Source organism: Heterodontus francisci, chromosome 18 (assembly GCF_036365525.1).
Source record: "Heterodontus francisci isolate sHetFra1 chromosome 18, sHetFra1.hap1, whole genome shotgun sequence".
NCBI lineage: Eukaryota > Metazoa > Chordata > Chondrichthyes > Heterodontiformes > Heterodontidae > Heterodontus > Heterodontus francisci.
In genome coordinates, this window is record NC_090388.1 from 2849232 (window position 1) to 2869695 (window position 20464).

Consider the following 20464-nt stretch of genomic DNA (forward strand, 5'->3'; position numbering starts at 1 on the left):
AACTAAGACAGGTAGCCTGATTATTTTTCATGCTTGCAAAGACTGTTCATATTTAAGAATAAGCTCCACTCTGTCTAATACACTAACATCAAATAACTTTCTGTGGTTGAAGCATTAAATGCTGCTGATGAGGTCATGTTCTTTGCATTTGTGACAATCTTTCTCTCAGCCTCTGAGTCGGAATGGGCTATTTGTTGAGGGATAATTGGTTACGCACTTACACAATGTGTGCCTGCTGCCGAGGGGCCAACTTAATCAACAGAACTAATGCCACCTCTTTATTCAGGAGTGCATTCAATATGTCCAGTATTCCTTTAAAACCACAGTGCTTGAGAGTAATCCTGTGCTTCAAATGGTATTGTTCACCTTGTGCAATTGTATGTTTTGTCTTTACAAATTACCAGTTATGAAATGAAGCTTTTAAAAAAAATTTAAATTTTGGGCTATTGCATTTTTCTCGTGTTGCCTCTGTGCAAAGCTCCCGACCATTAATTTCTTACTCTGAGGCACTGAAGTGTTAAAGAAAGTTACACAGATTTTATATTTAGGCTGTCATGAAGAATTGTTTTGCTGCATGTTAATGTTGGAAATCTTCAGCTTTTGACATTTTCTTTTCCAGTTGAGAAGCTCATTCAAGCAAGCTTTTGGTAAAAAGAAGTCATCAAAACCTAATCTGTCCCAGTCAGACATTGAGGAAATCACTGACTCTTCACTTCTATCAACACCCAAATCATACCAAGGCTCAACAGAGCCTGGATCCCTGAAACCATCGCAGTCAGCATCTGCGTAAGTGTTTAGAAAGATCATGTGGTTTGATTTGTGCTGAATAAATTGTGATTCAAATATCCTGAGCAAGGTTTTGAGATGTGTAAACAATACCCTATGGCCCCCCGAGCAAGATTCTGTATGCTGCTGTCTGTGCCTTCCCCGGGGCAGTGGGCAGGGGAGGGTTGTTAAATAGGGTTGCCAACCCTCCAGGATTGCCCTTGAGTCTCCAGGAATGAAAATTGAATCTCCAGGAAACTGCTGGGAGCAACACCCAGGAAAAAAAAAATCATTGGGTATTTAAAAAAGAATTGTGTGTAAATTTTTATTTTCTTTGAACAGTTTAATTTATTAGTTAGAAAATAAATTGGAGATGTGGCTGGAGCGGGGGACGACGACAACTATTTGATGAACAGTCAAAAATCATCCATTCAGGTGACGAGGAGTCTGTTTGGGATGGGAAATCAGTGCATGTGTCAGGGACCAATGGCGGGAGGATTGGAGCTGGGGGATAATGTAACAACACCTCCAGGAATACATTCAGTCAGAGTGTAAAGAAAAGAGCAGCTCATCCCATTTCTCCAGAAAATCACAAAGTACTCCACATGCAGTGAAATATAACATAGTTATATAATATTTTGACTAAGAGCAGGCCATTCGGCCCAACAGGTCCATGATTGTCTTTATGGTCCATATGAGCCTCCTCCCACCCTATTGCACTCTGAAGTGCAGTCACTGTTGTCAGGCATGTAAATTCAACATCCACTTAATGTGCAGCAAGCTCCCATAAACAGCATTGAGATCAATAGCTGGTTAATCTGGTGACAGTGGCTGAGGGAGGAATGTTGGACAAGAGGTTAGGAGGACTCCTTGCTTTTCTTCAAATAGTGGCCTTGGAATCCTTTACATCCACCTGGGATGGCAGGCAGGACCTTGGTTTAATGTTTCATCCATTGTACAATGTATTCTGACTGAGCAGCACTCCTGTAGAATTGCACTGGGAGCATCAGCTTCGATTATTTGCTCAGTTCTCTGGAGTAGGACTTTGAACGCATGACTTTCTCGCTCAGAAATGAGAGTTCTCCCAACTGAATCACACTGACACTGCAGCCAGGCCTCCGTGTAGTCTGGAATTGATCCTAGTTGAATAGTGTGGTCTTGTAGATGTGAGGTGGGAGGAAATGATCTCCTGTTGCTGTGAGGATGCTGGATTAAATGGCTCACCAGCATATATTATTTTGGGTTAAAATTGGCTACTTGGGGATGGGGCAAGCCTGTCACCCAAATCCCACATGAGAGATGGGTAAAAGGTATTGATTGGAGAATTAGGTGAAAAGGTGGTCAAGATTTAGCTTTTCCAATGGAAAGCACTAAATGACTTACACAGCTAGTTGCTTGGTAACACATTCTGCACTCCAGAGACTTGAGCACATAACTTAGACGGACTCATCAGTGCAGTGCTGACAGAGTGCCGTGTTAACAGAGGGCCGTCTTTCGGCTGAGACATTAAACGGAGGCTCCGACTCCTTTCTCAGGTGCATGTAAAAAACCCCACAGGCCTATTTGAAGAACAGCTGAGGTGGGAGGTGATCAGTCCTCCCCGGTATCTTCAACCAACATGACTAAAATGGATTAGCAGGCCATTTACTTCATTGCTGTTTGTGGGATCTTGCTGTGTACAAACTGTCTACCCACTTTGCCCAACAGAACAGAAACACCACTTTTAAGGTAAAGAAAGAACTTGCATTTATATGGCACCTTTCACTACTTCAGCATGTTGCAAAGCACTTTGCAGTCAATGTAGTACTTTTGAAGTGTAGCCACTGTTGTGACCGGAATCACACAGATAATTAATCCCTCCACATCGGAAAACACGGATATTTGATCCCTCCACATCGGAAAACACGGATATTTAATCCCTCTCGGTCATAAGGGAGAGATGAAAAGATAAAAAGTAAACTTTTGGTGGCAGGTATCTAGTTAAGAAATTTCCACACACAAACAAAAAGGAAATTGTTCACCCAGTTTATAGCTTGATTGGGGGTAAACCTGTTTATATGTGTTTCTGTAAATACTCGCTCCATTTCATTAACTGCCATCTTTTAGCTCTGCTTTCTCAGTGCAATCAAGCCATTGGCTATGCTCACTTCCCCATCTGTCTGTGTGTCTGTGTGTGCAGTAGGTTTCAATCAAGTACCAATAACAGCAAGTCAGCCTCTCTGTGGGTGACAAGGAAACGGCTAAATGGCCACGTGATCTATGAGCACCGGTCCCGGTAAATTGCAGAGTGGTGCATGTGGTAGAGGTTGGGAATGACTGCATTGGTTTGTTGCCTGTTCAGTCTACAACTAGTAAAGAAGTCTGTATTGGTTAACCCTTCAGTGAACCTTCCGTGGATTTAGCATTTTCGAGATGGACTTGCTATCTCGGCAGACACTGCAAGATCCCACAAAGCAGGAAAGGAGAAGATAATCTATTTTTAGTCTTCGTTAAGGGATCAATGTTGGGCAGGCGATTGGAGGAGCACCCTTCAAAAGGAACCATAGAACCATAGCAAAATTATGGCACAGAAGGAGACCATTCAGCCTGTCGTGCCTGTGCCGGATGATAAAACTAGCCACCCAATCTAATCCCACCTTCCAGCACCTGGTCTGTAGCCTTTCAGGTTTACAGCACTTCAGGTGCATGTCCAGGTATCTTTTAAATGAGTTGAGGGTTTCTTCCTCCCCCACTGTTCCTGGCAGTGAATTCCAGACACCCACCACCCTCTGGGTGAAAAAGTTTTTCCTCATGTTCTCTCTAATATTTCCACCAATCACCTTAAATCTGTGCCTCTGGTAATTGACCTCTCCGCTAGGGGAAACAGCTCCTTCCTGTCTACTGTATTTAGGCCCTTCACAATTTTGTAAACCTCAATTAAGTCACCCCTCAGTCTCCTCTGTTCCAAGGGAAACAACCCTAGCCTGTCCAATCTTTCCTCATAGCTGCAACTTTCAAGCCCTGGCAACATTCTTGTAAATCTCCTCTGTACTCTCTTCAGAGCAACTATGTCCTTCCTGTAATGTGGTGACCAGAACTGTACGCAATACTCCAACTGTGGCCTAACCAGCGTTTTATACAGTTCCAGCATTACATCCCTGCTTTTGTATTCTATACCTCGGTCAATAAAGGAAAGTATTCCATATGCCTTCTTCACCACTCTATCTACCTGTCCTGCTACCTTCAGGGACCTGTGGACATGCACTCCAAGGTCTCTCACTTCTTCTACCCCTCTCAATATCCTCCCATTTATTGTGTATTTCCTCGCTTTATTTGCCCTCCCCAAATGCATTACCTCACACTTCTCTGGATTGAATTCCATTTGCCACTTTTCTGCCCACTCAACCAAACCATTGATATCTTTCTGGAGTCGACAGCTATCCTCTTCACTATCAACTACACGGCCAATTTTTGTGTCATCTGCAAATTTCCCAATCATGCCTCCCACATTTAAGTCCAAATCATTAATATACACCACAAACAGCAAGGGACCCAACACTGAGCCCTGTGGAACACCACTGGAAACTACTTTCCATTCGCAAAAGCATCTTACACTTTGTTTCCTGTCCCTGAGCCAATTTTGGATCCAACCTGCCACATTCCCCTGTATCCCATGGGCTTTCATTTTACTGACCTGTCTGCCATGTGGGGCCTTGTCAAATGCCTTACTAAAGTCCATATAGACCACATCCACTGCCCTCATCAATCCTCCTTATTGCTTCCTCAAAAAACTCAATCAAGTTAGTAAGACATGACCTTCCCTTAACAAATCCATGCTGACTATCCCTGATTAATCAGTGCCTTTCTAAGTGACAGTTTATCCTGTCCCTCAGAATCGATTCTAATAATTTACCCACCACCGAGGTCAGACTGACCAGCCTATAATTATTTGGAACAAAAAATGCTGGAATCACTCAGCAGGTCTGGCAGCATCTGTGGAAAGAGAAGCAGAGTTAACGTTTCGGGTTCCGAAGAAGGGTCACTGACCCGAAACGTTAACTCTGCTTCTCTTTCCACAGATGCTGCCAGACCTGCTGAGTGATTCCAGCATTTTTTGTTTCAGATTTCCAGCATCCGCAGTATTTTGCTTTTATAATTATTTGGCCTATCCCTCACACCTTTTTTAAACAATAATACCATGTTCGCAGGCCTCCAATCGTCTGGTACCTCGCCTGTATCTAGTGAGGATTTGAAGATGATCCTTAGAGCATCTGCTATTTCTTTCCTGGCTTCTTTTAACAAATGCCATGGCATTTTTGATGTACAGCTGAACAGGGAGATGGGGCTTTGATTTAAAGAAAAAGAAAGGCTTGCATTTATATTTTGCCTTCATGTACTTTTTAGAAGTATAGTCCCTGTTGTAATGTAGGAAACACAGCAGTAAATTTGCGCACAGCAAGCTCCCACGAGCAGCAATGTGATAATGACCAGATAATGTGGCTTTTAGTGATGTGATTTGAGAGATAAATATTGGCCAGCACACTGGGGAGAACTCCCCTGCTCTTTTACATTCACCTGAGGGAGCAGGCAGGGCCTCAGTTTAACATCTCATTCCATAAACGGCACCTCTGACCATGCAGCACTCCCTCAGTCTGAGCTTAGAATATGGAATCAAGTCCTTGCGTTGAGCTGGAATCCACAACCTCCTGACTCAGAATGAAGAGTATGACTACTCAGCCAAACTGGCACTAAGAACAATACACTTTAAAGCTTTTCAATTTAATAAAATACATCCTTTTCCCAAGAGATTACACTATCTCAGGATACAGTGATTGGGACTCCTATCCCTTCAGCACAGCCCCCCGGGAAATAGGGGGAAGGTTGTAGCAGGGACAGCGAGTAGGAGATCTGGATGGACTGAGCAGTTTCAATGACCTCAGTTTCAAGATAGCAGAACAAATAGAGATTGAGGAGGAGGCGACAGTAATTTAGCCTCCTCTATTTTTAAGAAGGGCTTTTTTAAGAATTGTTTTACTGTGGTAGAATCTCAATAATAATGATTTTGTGGCCTGGGAACATTGCTGTGCTTTGCTGAGTGTGTTCATTGGAATATATACATTTGCCTTAAGTTACTTTGGTTTTCTGATCAGAGAGAATTTGGTTTGCTTTGTAACACATTGCTTTTCATACTAAACTAACATATTAATCCACTGGGTGATACCTTTGCTGGAACATCTATGCCAGTCATTTTTAACAACACTCATGTCAGTGACTCATGTTGTTGATACTTTGCGCGTGTGTTTTCAACAAGCGTCTTCTCTGTTCTTCCGCACACTGCTTATCTTTTCAATTCAAACTGTGTATATTAGCGTGCATTTGCACCCAAGTTTCTGCATCAGCATCTGAAGAGCATCAGTCTATCTCTCGTGGATTAAGCAATTGGCTGTGTTCATCCATTTCCTGTATGTAAAACTTTAAAACAATAACAATTTGTATTGATATAGTGCCTTTACAGTAGAAAAGCAGCAAAAGCATTATCGGGTAACAACAGACAGTGTACCATATAAGGAGATGCTAGGAGGTGTGATCATAAACCTTGGCCAAAAATGTGGGCCATAAGGAGGGCTTTAAAGAGGGAGAGGGAGGAGCAGGGCACGGAGATGTTAGGGAGGGAATTCCAGAATGTGGGACCCAGGCGGCTGAAGACATGGGTGCCAATGTTGGGGTGAAGGGAGTAGGGGATGCACAAGAGGCCAGAATCGGAGGAGCGATTAGATGTTTTTGACTGTCAGTCAAACAGCCGTTTTTTTCCCATGTCTAATATTTTTGCACCCAATGAATAACATTTTAACTTTTTTAATATACGTCCCATGACCTTTCTCCCCCAGCGTTACTCGCGGTACGATCCTGGCAATTAATCTGGAGACTCCAGAACAATTCTAGAGGATTTACAACACCATTGTGGCCTGTAACCAGAGTCAAGGTCCGATCTGACACCAGATGGGGAAGAGAGAGACTGTCAGGAAGATGAAGTCTCACCTCCACTTCACTTCAGAGTCAGACCTTCACTCCTGGTTTATACTCTGTGGGTTAGATTGATTTCAGTGTCTGGTCATGTAGGATGAGAGATCTGCTTCATCAGGTCACCACACAGGCAGTGCAGGTGAAAATCTACCCCCATAAGCTTAGCATCAGTGGCAAAGTGGTAAGCACTTTGCACTGGTATTAAACTTGTCGTGTAAATGCTCCAAGTTGGAAATCTTTGTAAGTTCTTCAGTCGGATTGTGTTCCTGTTCTCAGTTGATGTAACGATGTCTATGTCTGATCACCTGTTTGCTGAAAGCTTTCACATTTGCTGCCTCACTTGTGGCAATTCGAACTGTTTTGGTGAATGTGGGATGCTGGTGCTTTGCAAGGTGTTGTCTTACACTTACCCTTCCATTGTGCAATTTTGAGGCTGTTTGTCTGATAAATACCTTTGCTTTAATGCTTTAGCATCTGTGAGTGCACAGAAACTGAAGCCGAGGCCATTGTGCACCTTAAGACTGAGTTGCGGGAAAAGGAACTGAAGCTGACGGACATTCGGCTCGAAGCACTCAGCTCTGCGCATCACCTTGATCAGATCCGGGAGGCCATGAACAGGATGCAGGTAATACTGAAAAACACCATCATTTGTATAGCACCTTCCAGGACAGCCTGAAGTGCCGTTGCCATTGCAATGTGAGAAACATTGGAGACTGTGTGCACAGCAAGATCCCAAACTGTAATTTGAGAATGATTTTTTTTGTGATGTTGGTTGAGAGATCACTACTGGTCAGGAGAGCTGCCCTGCTCTTCCAATCATGCTGATGGGATCTTTCATGTTCACCTGAGAAGGCAGACAGGGCCTCAGTTTAACGTCCCATCCAAAAATGAACACCTCCAACAGTGCAGCACTCCTTCAGTACTGCACTAGAGTGTCAGGCTGGATTTTCTGTTGTAGTCCCTGGACTAAGGCTTGAACCCACAACCTTCGAATTCAGTGGCAAGTGTGCTACCTACAGCTGACAGCTGCTTGAGATCACCATCTCTCTAACGTTCTCACAATCTGTCCAATGTTGTACAATATGCTGTTTCCACTCATGTCTATGCTGCTTCACCAATGGCTATTATTAAACCAATAATGTCATTGTTCCAATGACAGGTCTTTTGGTTGAAAAATGTTATTTCGACATTAGAAACAAAACTAATGAAGCCTTACTTGAAGGCCAGTTTTGGAGCTGCAGGCTATTCCCATGGTAACATGGTCTTAAAACTGTTTGTGAAGGTGGTGGTTAAAGCAAAGAGAAATATAGCGGATTCTCAAACGGTTTAACTTGGTGTGTGGCACAGATACTTTCACGGCCAATAGTTATTCTAGATTCGTTCAATTGCAGAATGAGATTGAACTGCTTAAAGCTGAAAATGACCGTTTGAAATCAGAGACTGGAAGTAGCAGTGGAGCAGCACGCACTCAATCCCAGTCTTCAACCTCATCTTCCTCTTCCTCATCCCGACAGTCTTTGGGACTTTCACTGCACAATCTCAATGTCACAGACACCTCAGCATCAGGTAAGATGTTAACTGAAAGATGTTCAATTACCAGGATGTAATATGCATGTTTGAAAAAGAACTGGCGATTTAGTTAAATCTGCAAGACTATTCACGAGTGTATATCGTCTATAGACCTAACAGCTGTATGTAAGAAGCAGAAGGCAAAGTAGTCAGGTTTTAAACAAGGTAAAATCTGTAATAAAAGCAAGAAATGCTGGAAATACTCAGCAGGTCTGGCAGCATCTGTGGAAGGAGAAAGAGAGTTAACATTTCAGGTCAGTGACCCTTCTTCAGAACTGGCAGATATTAGAAATGTACAAGATTTTAAGCAAGTAATGCGGGGGTGGGGCAAGAGATAGCAAAAGAGAAGGTGTTGATAGGACAAGGTCACAGAATAACTGACCAGAAGGTCATGGAGCAAAGGCAAACAATATACAATATGTTAATGGTGTGTTGAAAGACAAAGCATTAGTACAGATAGGGTGTTAATGGACTGAAACTGAACAGTCACAAGCACAAACATGGAAAAAAAACAGTGGGTAAGGTACAGTAGAAACAAACTAAAATAAAATAAACACAAAAAATAAAAAATAACTCAAAATAAAAGTAAAATAGTCATGCTCTAAAATTATTGAACGCGATGTTCAGTCCGGCAGGCTGTAGTGTGCCTAATCGGTAAATGCGATGCTGTTCCTCGAGCTTGCGTTGATGTTCACTGGAACACTGCAGCAATCCCAGGACAGAGATGCATGAGAGCAGGGAGGAGTGTAGAAATGGCAAGCAACCGGAAGCTCGGGCTCATGCTTTCGGACTGAGCGGAGGTGTTCCACAAAGCGGTCACCCAGTCTGCGTTTTGTCTCCCCAATGTAGAGGAGAGCAGCATATACAGTATACTAAATTGAAAAAAGTACAAGTAAATCACTGCTTCACCTGAAAGGAGTGTTTGGGGCCTTGGATAGTGAGGAGAGAGGAGGTAAATGGGCAGGTATTACACCTCCTGTGATTGCATGGGAAGGTGCTGTGGGAAGGGGATGAGGTGGTGGGGGTAATGGAGGAGTAGATCAGGGTGTCACGGAGGGAATGCTGACAGGGGAAGGGAGGGGAAGATGCGACTGGTAGTGGCATCACGCTGGAGGTGGCGGAAATGGCAGAGGATGATCCTTTGGAAATGGAGGCTGATGAGATGGAAAGTGAGGACAAGGGGAACCCTGTCACGGTTCTGGGGGGGAGGGGAAAGGGTGAGAGTAGAGGTGCGGGAAATGGGCCGGACATGGTTGAGGGCCCTGTCAACCACAGTGGGGAGGAATCCTCGGTTGAGGAAAAAGGAAGACATATCAGAAGCGCTGTCATGGAAGGTAGCATCATCAGAGCTGATGAGTCAGAGACAGAGAAACTGGGAGAATGGAATGGAGTCCTTACATGAGGCAGGGTGTGAAGAAGTGTAGTCGAGGTAGCTGTGGAAGTCGGTGGGCTTATAATGGATATTAGTGGACAGCCTATCCCCAGAGATGGAGACAGAGAAGTCGAGGAAGGGAAGGGAAGTGTCAGAGATGGACCATGTAAAGGTGAGAGAAGGGTGGAAATTAGAAGCAATGTTGATAAAGTTTTCCATTTCGGGGCGGGAACAGGAAACGGCACCGATACAGTCATCAATGTACCGGAAAAAGAGTTGGGGGAGGGGGCCTGAGTAGGACTGGAACAAGGAATGTTCGACATATCCCACAAAAAGACAGGCATAACTAGGACCCATGCGGGTACCCATAGCAACACCTTTTACTTGAAGGAAGTGAGTGGAGTTGAGGGAGAAGTTGTTCAATGTGAGAACAAGTTCAGCCAGGCGGAGGAGGGTGGTGGTGGATGGGGGCTGGTTGGGCCTCTGTTCAAGGAAGAAGTAAAGACTCTCAAACCGTCCTGGTGGGGATGGAGGTGTAGAGAGATTGGACGTCCATAGTGAAGAGGAGGCAGTTAGGGCCAGGAAACTGGAAATTGTCAAAATGACGTAGTGCGTCAGCTAATCACGGATGTAGGTGGGAAGAGACTGGACCAGTGGAGAAAAGATCGAGTCAAGATAGGAAGAAATAAATTCAGTGGGGCAGGAACAGGCTGCCACAATGGGTCTGCCGGGACAGTCCTGTTTGTGGATTTTGGGAAGGAGGTAGAAGCGGGCTGTCCGGGGTTGCGGGACTATGAGGTTGGAAGCTGTAGAGGGAAGATCTCCAGAGGTAAAATCTGTAATTGGTTTATCAGGATGCAGAATGGAAAGAATATGGTGGACAATTGGTTTAAGTCATTCGCCATCAGATCTGGCTGGAGCACTTAGAACACTATCTGGTCCTGCTCTCTTCTGTCAAAACTGCTCACTATTCCAGGATCATCCTGGAATGCAAAGATAACCCCCCGGCTTCTTTTCTCTTCTGCAAACCCGCTGCTCAAACCCCTTCCTCTAAATCCTCACTTCCAACAGCAAGTGTGAAGACCTCATAGACTTCTTTGTCGCTACAATTGGGTCCATCCTATCACCTGCCTCTGCTCTCCCTTCCCCTAGCCCACCAGGCTAAACTTCCTCTAAAGTTTCCCCCGCCCTAGCCCTGAACTTGATCTTTATTTTCTCTCCTACCTCCCCTCATGCCCTCTCCAAGTACACCTTGTTCATGAAACCCGCCTCCTGCTCATTCAACCCTATTCCCACCAAACTCTGGCCACCCAGCTTCTGTTCCTGGCTCCCATATTAGCTTATATTGTTAACAGTTCCCTCTCTTCAGGTGCTGTCCCTCTCTCCGTCAAATCTGCAGTCGTACAACAACAACTTACATTTGTATAGCACCTTTAATGTAATAAATGTCCCATAATTGACAGGGTCACAAAGAATTGCCTTGGCTTGGCATTTGCCCCAAGTCATTGATTCCCAGTGTACCAGTTCCTTTTGATAGATCATTTCAAAGAGTCATACAGCACAGAAGGAGGTCATTCGGCCCATTGTGCCTGTACCAGCTCTTAGAAAGAGCTATCCAATTAGTCTGACTCCTATGTTTGTTCTCCATAGCCCTGCAAATTTTTCTTTTCCAAGTATTTATCCAATTCCCTTTTGGAAGTTACTATTGAATCTGTTTACACCGCCCTTTCAGGCAATCATTCTAGATCACAACAACTCACTGTGTAAAACATTTTCCCCTCTGGTTCTTTTGCTAGTTATCATAATTCTGTGTCCTCTGGTTACCGTCCCTCCTGCCAGTGGAAAAATGTTTCTCTGTGTTTTCTCTATCAAAACCCTTCCTGGTTAAATCTCTTCTTAACCTTCACTGTTCTAAGGAGAACATTTCCAGCTTCTCTGGTCTCTCCACAGAACTGAAGTCCTTCATCTTTGATATTATTCTGGTCAGTCTCCTCTGCACCTTCTAAAGGCTTGTCATCCTTCCTAAAGTGTGGTGACCAGAATTGCATTTAATACTCCAGCTGAGGCCTAACCAGTGATTTATAAATTTATAGCATAAATGCTTTGCTTTTGTATTCTCTGTCTCTATTTATAAAGATGCAAGTAAGGAACAATAATTTTTAACCAGAAATAAACGTGCATTTTTCCCCCTTTCCAGATATCCTACTTGATGATGGGTCTGATGGCTCATTTCGTAAAGAGAGTTGCAGCGTAAGAATTGTGATTTGCCTGAACAAGCAGCTCAAACGAACAAAGGTCAGGTGCTGGGTTCAGGGGGGTGAGTCACAGAGGAGGGCGGGTGGAGTGGGTGGAGGTGGGGGAGGTGGGGTTATACTTCAAAAGATAATCTAAGCAAAATGTTGTTAGGAACGTAGGAACTGGAGGAGACCATTCAGCCCCTTGAGCCTGTTCAACCATTCAATAATATCACGGTTGATCTACCATCTAACAGCCTTGAATCTGTAACCGTTAATACCCCTTGCCCAGCAAAAATCTCTTAATCTCAGTTTTGTTGCTACTCTAACAAACACATGGAGCTGATTTCCCGATCGACTCCTGTCAGGGGGGCACCGTTGGGGTGCCACAAGCTCGCTGTGCCTCATTTTCTGCCCGGTTCTACAGTCTCTGAGTTTATGGCCCACCAAACTCTCTGCAAATGGCACCCTTCACTGTGGGTGGGACTAATTGGACAACTTTCAAAGTGCTGGTGCAGGCCCAAGGGAGTAAATGGCCTCCTTCTGCGCTTTCGGATTCTGTAATCCTATTTTAATATATATTTTTTAAAAATCAAAGCGTGGTCATTTATAAATGGTAGCAAGGATTAGAAAAATGCCTTTCATACAGTAGCTAGCAGTGCAAGAAAAAGGAAGAAAAAACAGGCTTTGGTGTTAGTGCAGACTCTCATCTCTCAGAACAGCCCAAATATTTCATGTTGCTTTTTCTTGCTGAAGTCTAACCACAGTTAATGAGAAACTCAGAGCAGACAATCTGCACACAGGACTGTGCAGGTCCCACCAACATCCAAGGAATGAGTGATCTGATCATGTGCGTCTGGAGGAATGTTGGCCAGGACACCAGGAAAGCCTCCCCAACTCTTGTTCTTTCTCAAACAGTCACAGGACCATATACTAAAAACAGGCAAAGGGAGACGTTTGATTTAAGTTAAACGCAGAGTTAGCAGAGAAAGTTTATCTTATAGTGGTCTGTGGAACAACAACTTGCATTTATATAGTGCCTCTAATGTAGTAAAACCTCCCACAATGCTTCATGGGAGCATAAACAAACACAGTTTGACAAAGAGACACATAAGGAAACATTAGCACAGGTGACCAAAACCCTAATCAATGTGGAGGGTGGAGAGTGTTTTACTGAGGCTTACTGTATTTAATCAGACTGTTAAAACAGCTTGTAATTAAAGTGTGCAATTATTTTCCTTTCAGGATGAAAAGTCTCCTCAATATCTGATAGGTTCTCTAGGAGTCAGTGGGAAGACAAAGTGGGATGTTCTTGATGGTGTTATTCGTCGATTGTTTAAGGTACGCAGCTTGCACAACGCGGCAAAAGTCCATCTGCTCTCTTGTTTCTCTGAGGCAAACTTTGCAAAATCAAGTGCTCTGCTGCTGCACTCCCAGAGGGTAACCTCAGTCAGCAGGAGTGCAGGTTGACTGATTAGGACCCACTAGTTCGTAACTGATTCTCCGACTTGGGGCTCCCTTCGAATGCAGCTTCCCCACTGAGTTAACCCAGTAATCAGCCTTCAATCCTTGCTGCAACAAAGGGTTAAGGAGTGGTGCCAGGAATTCTGGGGGACCAGCTCACATGTTTCTCTGCCCATTAAAATCAGCAGATGGAAAATGTGCAGTGACGTGCGCTGTATGCAAAGTCCCGATACATACAGCTGTCATGAAGACCCCCACCTGCCAAGAATGAGGCATATTAATTTTGTCATATGAACATTAATTTTAAACTGTTGCTGGAGTGAAGAAATGACTTGTTTAGAAAGAGATCACCAGATACTTGGCTGCAGGACATTTGTATACTAAGAGACAGTGCCTGGAGAGACAAAAGAATTGCTCAGTGATTCAATTAACAGAGATTGGGCTGGGCAATGATGATCCACATCGTGTCATAGAGTTCTACGGCGTAGAAACAGGCCCTTCAGCCCATTGGAATCCACAAACGCAGGAGTGGCGAAACCAGCTGGTCACATGACTAACCGGCCGGTCCAGGTTTTTTGAACTAGACACAGGACAGTTTGAAGTCAGACTGCAGAGTGCCACTGAACCAGGAACAAGAGCGCTCTCTCTCCTGGCTGGCTCTCTCTCTCTTTTTCACCAATCTCCGGACCCACTGAAGTCCCTTAAACCTCAAGAGAGAAAATACTCCTACATCAAAACAAGTTAAAGCGTGCACTGGGCCCCAACCAACAGCAAGACTTACCAGCAACCAAAGACTCCACATTGAACTGAAAGGACTGTAAATAACTACCAGATATTGCCTCAAACTTTTCCCCTTTATTCCTTCTACTTTTGCTGTTTCTATCTGCGTGTGTGTTTATCGCGTATGCATGCTAGTGTGGTCGCGTCACGTATTCATAGCTGTTAACCGAATTAGAGTTTAAGTTTTGTAAACTTCCACCTTTCTTGTTTAAATCTAAGAAAACCTGTCTAACTGATTTCTTTGCCTTGCAGTTGGAAAGCGGTGAACAAGGATTCACTGAGGGGGAGCTAAAACACGGTGTTTTTAAAATTAAACCCTGATACGGTCAGACCAGGCAAAGGCTGAGAGGGAACCCCCTAGATCCCTATCTCACCTGGTCGTAACCCACCAGTCGAACACAGCTGTGTGACAGGAGCATTTGTGAAGCCAACCTCATTGTCCAGAGTTGTGTTCCCCTGGTAATACGTGGGCCGACACCTCTAATTGGCCATGAAAGCTGTCAGACTGTGGGGAAAATACCCAACTTGTTCACTAATGTCCTGCAGCGGGGGAAAGCAGCCATCCTTAGCTGGGCTCCCTATGTGGGGCTCTCGTCCACACTGTGTGGTTAACTATTAACCAGCCACTCTGTTATTAGACAATCTCTGTGAGCAGAAGGCTCACCTTCTCAAGTGAGTTAGGGATGGGCAGTAACTGTCAGCCTTGCCAGCAATGCCACATCCAAAGAAGAAGTAAATTAAAATGTTCAATTAAATTTGCAAACTTTATCTTTTCATTTGGTAACGTAGGAGTATATTTTCCGTTTGGACCCAACTACAAGTCTTGGTCTGTCCTCCGACAGTATTCTCAGTTACAACATCGGTGATATAGTAAGAGCCTGTAATCTGGAGCTGCCAGAACTGCTGCCCTGTGGATATCTAGTCGGAGAAAGCAACGTCATTACTGTGAATCTTAAAGGTAACTTTCAATGTTTCTTTGATCAGGTCGTGGGGGTTATTATGGGTTGGAATGGAGTTTGTTAAGGAAAGAAAATCTTGCATTTCTATAGCACCTTTCACAAATTTCAGGTTGCCTCAAATGTCTTCCAGCCAATGAAATACAGTAATTATTGTAATGTGGTGTACACTTTTGAAGTGTAGTCACTGTTGTAGTGTCTGAAACGTGGCAGCCAATTTGCGCACAGCAAGCTCCCACAAAGCATTGAGGTAATGACTAGATAATTGTTTTTTATAAGTGATGTTGGTTGAGGGATTAATAGTGGGCAGGACTCCAGTGAGAGGCATGCTGCTGTTCTGCAAAATAGTGCTGTGGGATCTTTTATGCCTCCCTGAGAGGGCAGAGGGGGCCTCAGTTTAACATCTCATTTGAAAGACAGCACCTCCCAGGAAAGGGAATCAATGCAACTGCTCAATGGTCAAATGGCTTCTTTTTATGCTGTCAGTTCCGTGCCTTCAATTAACAGATTATGGGGTGAATATTGGTTTTGTCTATAGAACAAAATAGATGGTAACCAATCGGCTGCCTGTTCTAAACTCTGCCCAAGTTTACCTACCATTAAATGGAACAGTAACGAATCAGCAATCCATTTGGAATGAAAGAGAAAATTATGCAGGGGTGTTAGAACGAGCCTCTGATTCGCCGTGGCCTGTTTCACACTATCTACAAGACCCATTTTTACCCCATCAACAACAACAACTTGCATTTATATAGCACCTTTAATGCAACAGAATGTTCCAAGGCACTTCACATGGACATTATAAAGCACAATTTAACGCTGAGCCACATAAGTCGATATTAAGACTGGTCAAAGAGGGAGGTTTTAAGGAGTGTCTTAAAGGAGGAAGGAGAGGCGGAGAGGTTTAGGGAGGGAATTCCAGAGTTTAGGGCCCAGGTAGCTGAAGGCACAGTCACCAATGGTAGGGTGATTAAAATTGGGAATGCTCAAGAGGCCAGAATTAGAGGAGTGCCGATATCTCGGATGGTTGTGGGACTGGAGGAGATTACAGCGATAGTGAAGGGGTGAGGAGGCCATGGAGAGATTTGAAAGCAAGGATGAGAATTTTTAAATTGAGGCGTTGTTTAACTGGGAGCCAATGTAGGTCAGAGAGTGCAGGAATGAGGGGTGAACGGGATTTGGTGCAAGTTAGGACACGGACAGCAGAGTATTGGATGACTACAAGTTTACAAAGGGCAGAAGGTGGAGGCTGGCAAGGAATGTATTAGAATAGTCAACTCAGGAGGTAACAAAGGCATGGGTGAGTCTTACCTTGTCATTTTGCTCTCAGCCCAAGTGATGTGGCTGCTCATTGTCCCTTTTTCAGGTGTGGCAGAGAATAATGTGGACAGCTTGGTGTTTGAGACACTGATTCCAAAACCGTTAACGCATCGTTACCTCAACATACTGCTCGAACATCGAAGGATCATATTGTCTGGGCCGAGTGGTACCGGGAAAACCTACTTGGCCAATAGACTTGCTGAGTTCCTGGTGAACAGGTCTGGACGGGAAGTCACCGATGGGTCAATAGCCACGTTTAATGTGGACCACAAGTCTAGCAAGGTAAGGAGAAACACTGGCAGCAAAGTAATATTCCCATTGGGCCAGCCCTTGCTCTCCGATAGCTCAGCAAGTTTATCCGATGAGTATTTTAACCATGCAGTTCGGGATGATCCCTGGGATTGAGTGACAGTCTGTGCTGAACTCTGCAGGGCTGGTGGTATTGGTGCCACAATTGATTTCAGCCCCTCTAGGATATGTACCTGAAAGTTAGTTGGGCGTTGATAGTGGACCAGCAATGCAGAAAGTAAGTTCTAATTCCCACAAATGTAGGTTGTGAAATTGAATTCAGTAGATCTGGTAATTTGTAGGCCAGTAACAGGAAAAGTGATGTGACTGCTTTATTAAATCCCAGTTAGGATTGTCTTCTCCTACCTGACCTACATGTGACTCCAGTCTTTATGTCCTCTAAATATCTTAGTTAGCTACTCATTCATATTGCAGTAGTAAAACATCCCAAAACACTTCACAGGATCAGACAAACTTTGACACCAAACCACAGAAGGAAATATTAGGACAGGTGACCAAAAACGTGTCAAAGATGTAGATTTTAAGGAACGCCTTAAAGGAGAAGGGAAGGGTGGAGACATGGTGAGATTTAGGGGTGAATTCCAGAACTTAGGGCCTAGATGGCTAAAGGCTTGGCAGCCAATGGTAGGGTGAAGGGTGGTGGTGGGAGGTGGGGGAGGGGGGGATAGACAAGTGGCCAGAATGGGAGGAGCGCAGAGATCTACAAGGGAATCAAGGGTTATGGGGACAGGCAGGAAAGTGGAGTTGAGGCCACAATCAGGTCAGCCATGATCTTATTGAATGACGGAGCAGGCTTGAAGGGCCGAATGGCCTACTCCTGCTCCTAATTCTTATGATCTCGGAGGATTGTAGGGCTGGAGGAAGTTATAGAGATAGGGCGGGGCGAGGCCATGGAGGGATTTGAACACTATGAGAATTATTACATTTCAGATGTTGCTGCAATGAACAGGACATTTAGCCTTGCCAACATCTCCTGCATCCTGAGAACAAATAGTTTGTTTTAAATTGGCCAAGCAATGTTACTGATCACTTGTCAGTTACCCCCTGCTGCTTGTGTTTGGATCTTGGATGAGGAAAGGAATGACCTGTGTCAAGGTTCACACATCATAATGAACACTTGTGAAAGCTAGCAGAATGGTGAGAGGCATGTCTGGAATGTTGCCCCAGTAATGGGTCTCAACCCTTGGGCAAAGGAGGAGAATCAACAGAGAAATATTGGCAAGACTAAATAATCTCTGAAAATGTGGTAACATATCTGTAATAAACATGTCTTTTTTAACATTTGGAAGGAATTGCGTCAATACCTATCAAATCTGGCCGATCAATGCACTGCTGCAGATAATGGATCTGATCTTCCTTTAGTGATAATCCTGGATAACCTCCATCATGTTGGTTCATTGAGTGACATCTTCAATGGATTCCTCAATTGTAGATACCACAAAAGGTAAGTTACTAGTTCATTAAGAAAAGAAAGTCTTTCATCTACATATAACGTCTTACATGACCTCAGGATGTCTGAAAATCGTTTAAAGCCGATGAAGTACTTTTGAAATGTAGTCAATGTTGTAATGTAGGAAATGCAACAACCAATTTGCGCACAGCAAGCTCCCACAAACAGCAATGTGATAATGAGCAGCTAATTTTCTTTTAGTGATGTTGGTTGAAGGATAAATATTGGCCAGGACATCAGAGACTCCCCCTGCTCTTTTCTGAAATAGTGGCCAAGGGATCTTTGACCTCCACCTGAGAGGGCAGGCAGGGACTTCGTTTAATGTTTCATCCAAAAGACAGAACTTTGTTTGTGGTTTCCTTCCCTTGCATCAAAATTACAGAAGACAAGGGCCTGGGGGTGGGTGGGATTCTGCTGCAAAACATCCACCCCATTGATCTTAAACAATGCTGTTCTTGTGTAGCAGGTGTAATCTGTATTTTTTTTTTTAAATTTCTGCAGTCCATATGTTATTGGAACAATGAACCAAGCTGTCTCCTCATCTGCTAACTTGGAGCTCCACCACAACTTCAGGTAACTGCAAAGACTAATGGCAAACATTCATCGTCATCATTTTCCTTTGCTCTTGTCACTTCACTCCTCTGTTTCTTCCCCCTCCCCCAATTGCCTTTCCTTTTAAAAAGGTCCAGAGGTGTCATTTTATGAATCTGTAGAGCTACAGCCATCCAGAAGGTGTAGATTTAGCTCAGTGATAGGCATTCCCACCTTCACGTCAGGAAAATGCAGAGTTCAGACCCCACTCCAGACAGTCCTGGTAAGTGGAGAGCTTAGAATTCCATGTTGAATTCCAGCAGGTGATGCCCCCTGGATGTAAGTGACTGCCCCATGCCCCCCATCTCTGCTTATTGCCTGTGTTTGGCAAGTCCGTAAAACCCTCCCCAGTATTGGACTAATGTTGTCTATTGGCTGGTATTGAGATAGTTACAGCCCTAGAGGGAGTGTTCACATCTCAGCCTGTCAGACTGTTAATCATCGATGAATGCTTCCACTACTTAATCCTCCAGCAAACAATGCAAAGATATGAAGACAACAACAACCCCATTTGGGAACATGGAATTCACAATTTCCCTGTTATTGCACAGAATACTTGCCCAAATTTTCAAAACACATTCCCGACAGGTCAGCATTAGGTCTCAAACTCACAATTCTGTGTGTTAAAGTAGTCCAGCACAAAACCCAGTCAGATCTCCTGAATAGTGGATCATTGCAACCTTCTGGGAAAGATCCCCTGACATAGAATTCCATAGATTATCCAGTACACAAACAGGCCTTTCAACCCAACTAGCCCATGCGAGCTCGACATGAGCCTCCTCCAACCTTATATCATGTCACCCTATCTCCATATTCTTTTATTCCTTTCTTAGTTAGGTGTATATTCAGCCTACCCTTAAATGTATCTAACAAGAAATGTTCTGAAGAAGGGTCACTGACCTGAAACGTTAACTCTGCTTCTCTCTCCACAGATGCTGCCAGACCTGCTGAGTGTTTCCAGCATTTCTTGTTTTTATTTCAGATTTCCAGCATCCGCAGTATTTTGCTTTTAACTTAAATGTATCTATATGATTCACTTCAACTACGGCCTGTGGTAGCCAGTTTCACATTCTCACCAGTCTCTGGGTAAAGAAGTTATTGGATTTCTTGATATTGATGGCCCTTGGTTTTGGGCTCCCTACAAGTGGAATCATCTTCTCTATTGTCTACCCTATCAAACACCTTCACAATCTTAAAGAACTTTAAAATCCATTAACATACCGTTTACCTTTGTTTCATAACCTTCTGGTCAGATATTCTCTGTGACCCTGTCCTATCAACACCATCACCTCTGTTATCTCTTGTCCCACCCTGGCTTTACTTACTTAAAACCTTTTACATTTCTAATATTTACCAGTTCTGAAGAAGGGTCACTGACCTGAAACGTTAACTCTGCTTCTTCCTCCACAGATGCTGCAAGACCTGCTGAGTGTTTCCAGCATTTCTTGTTTTTATTTAAAAGCCTCCTGTTTACTAGAGAAAAGAGCCCCAGCCTATTTAGCCTTTCCTAATAGTTTTTCTCTCTCAGTTCTGGTAAATCAGTTTTTGCCCTTTCTCCATTGCTTCTATAGTCTTTATATTCTGTTTGTGGAAACACTTCTAATCCAAGGATTTATGAGTTACAGGAAAGCACAGGAGGATTCAATCCTGT

The 20464-nt window shown here is 43.9% G+C and overlaps 1 protein-coding gene across 5 annotated transcripts in view; it reads left to right on the top strand.

The window, feature by feature from the left end:
- The window catches only part of nav3 (neuron navigator 3), a 361431-nt gene that overhangs the window by 280894 nt on the left and 60073 nt on the right, over positions 1-20464 (top strand). For all 5 annotated transcript variants that reach the window (XM_068050100.1, XM_068050098.1, XM_068050099.1 and 2 more), the window contains 9 exons: positions 620-786; positions 7240-7393; positions 8160-8334; positions 11907-12004; positions 13189-13284; positions 14977-15145; positions 16510-16745; positions 18062-18216; positions 18724-18795. In XM_068050100.1, the coding sequence (XP_067906201.1) occupies positions 620-786; positions 7240-7393; positions 8160-8334; positions 11907-12004; positions 13189-13284; positions 14977-15145; positions 16510-16745; positions 18062-18216; positions 18724-18795 (1322 nt within the window). The remainder of the gene's footprint in view (positions 1-619; positions 787-7239; positions 7394-8159; positions 8335-11906; positions 12005-13188; positions 13285-14976; positions 15146-16509; positions 16746-18061; positions 18217-18723; positions 18796-20464) is intronic.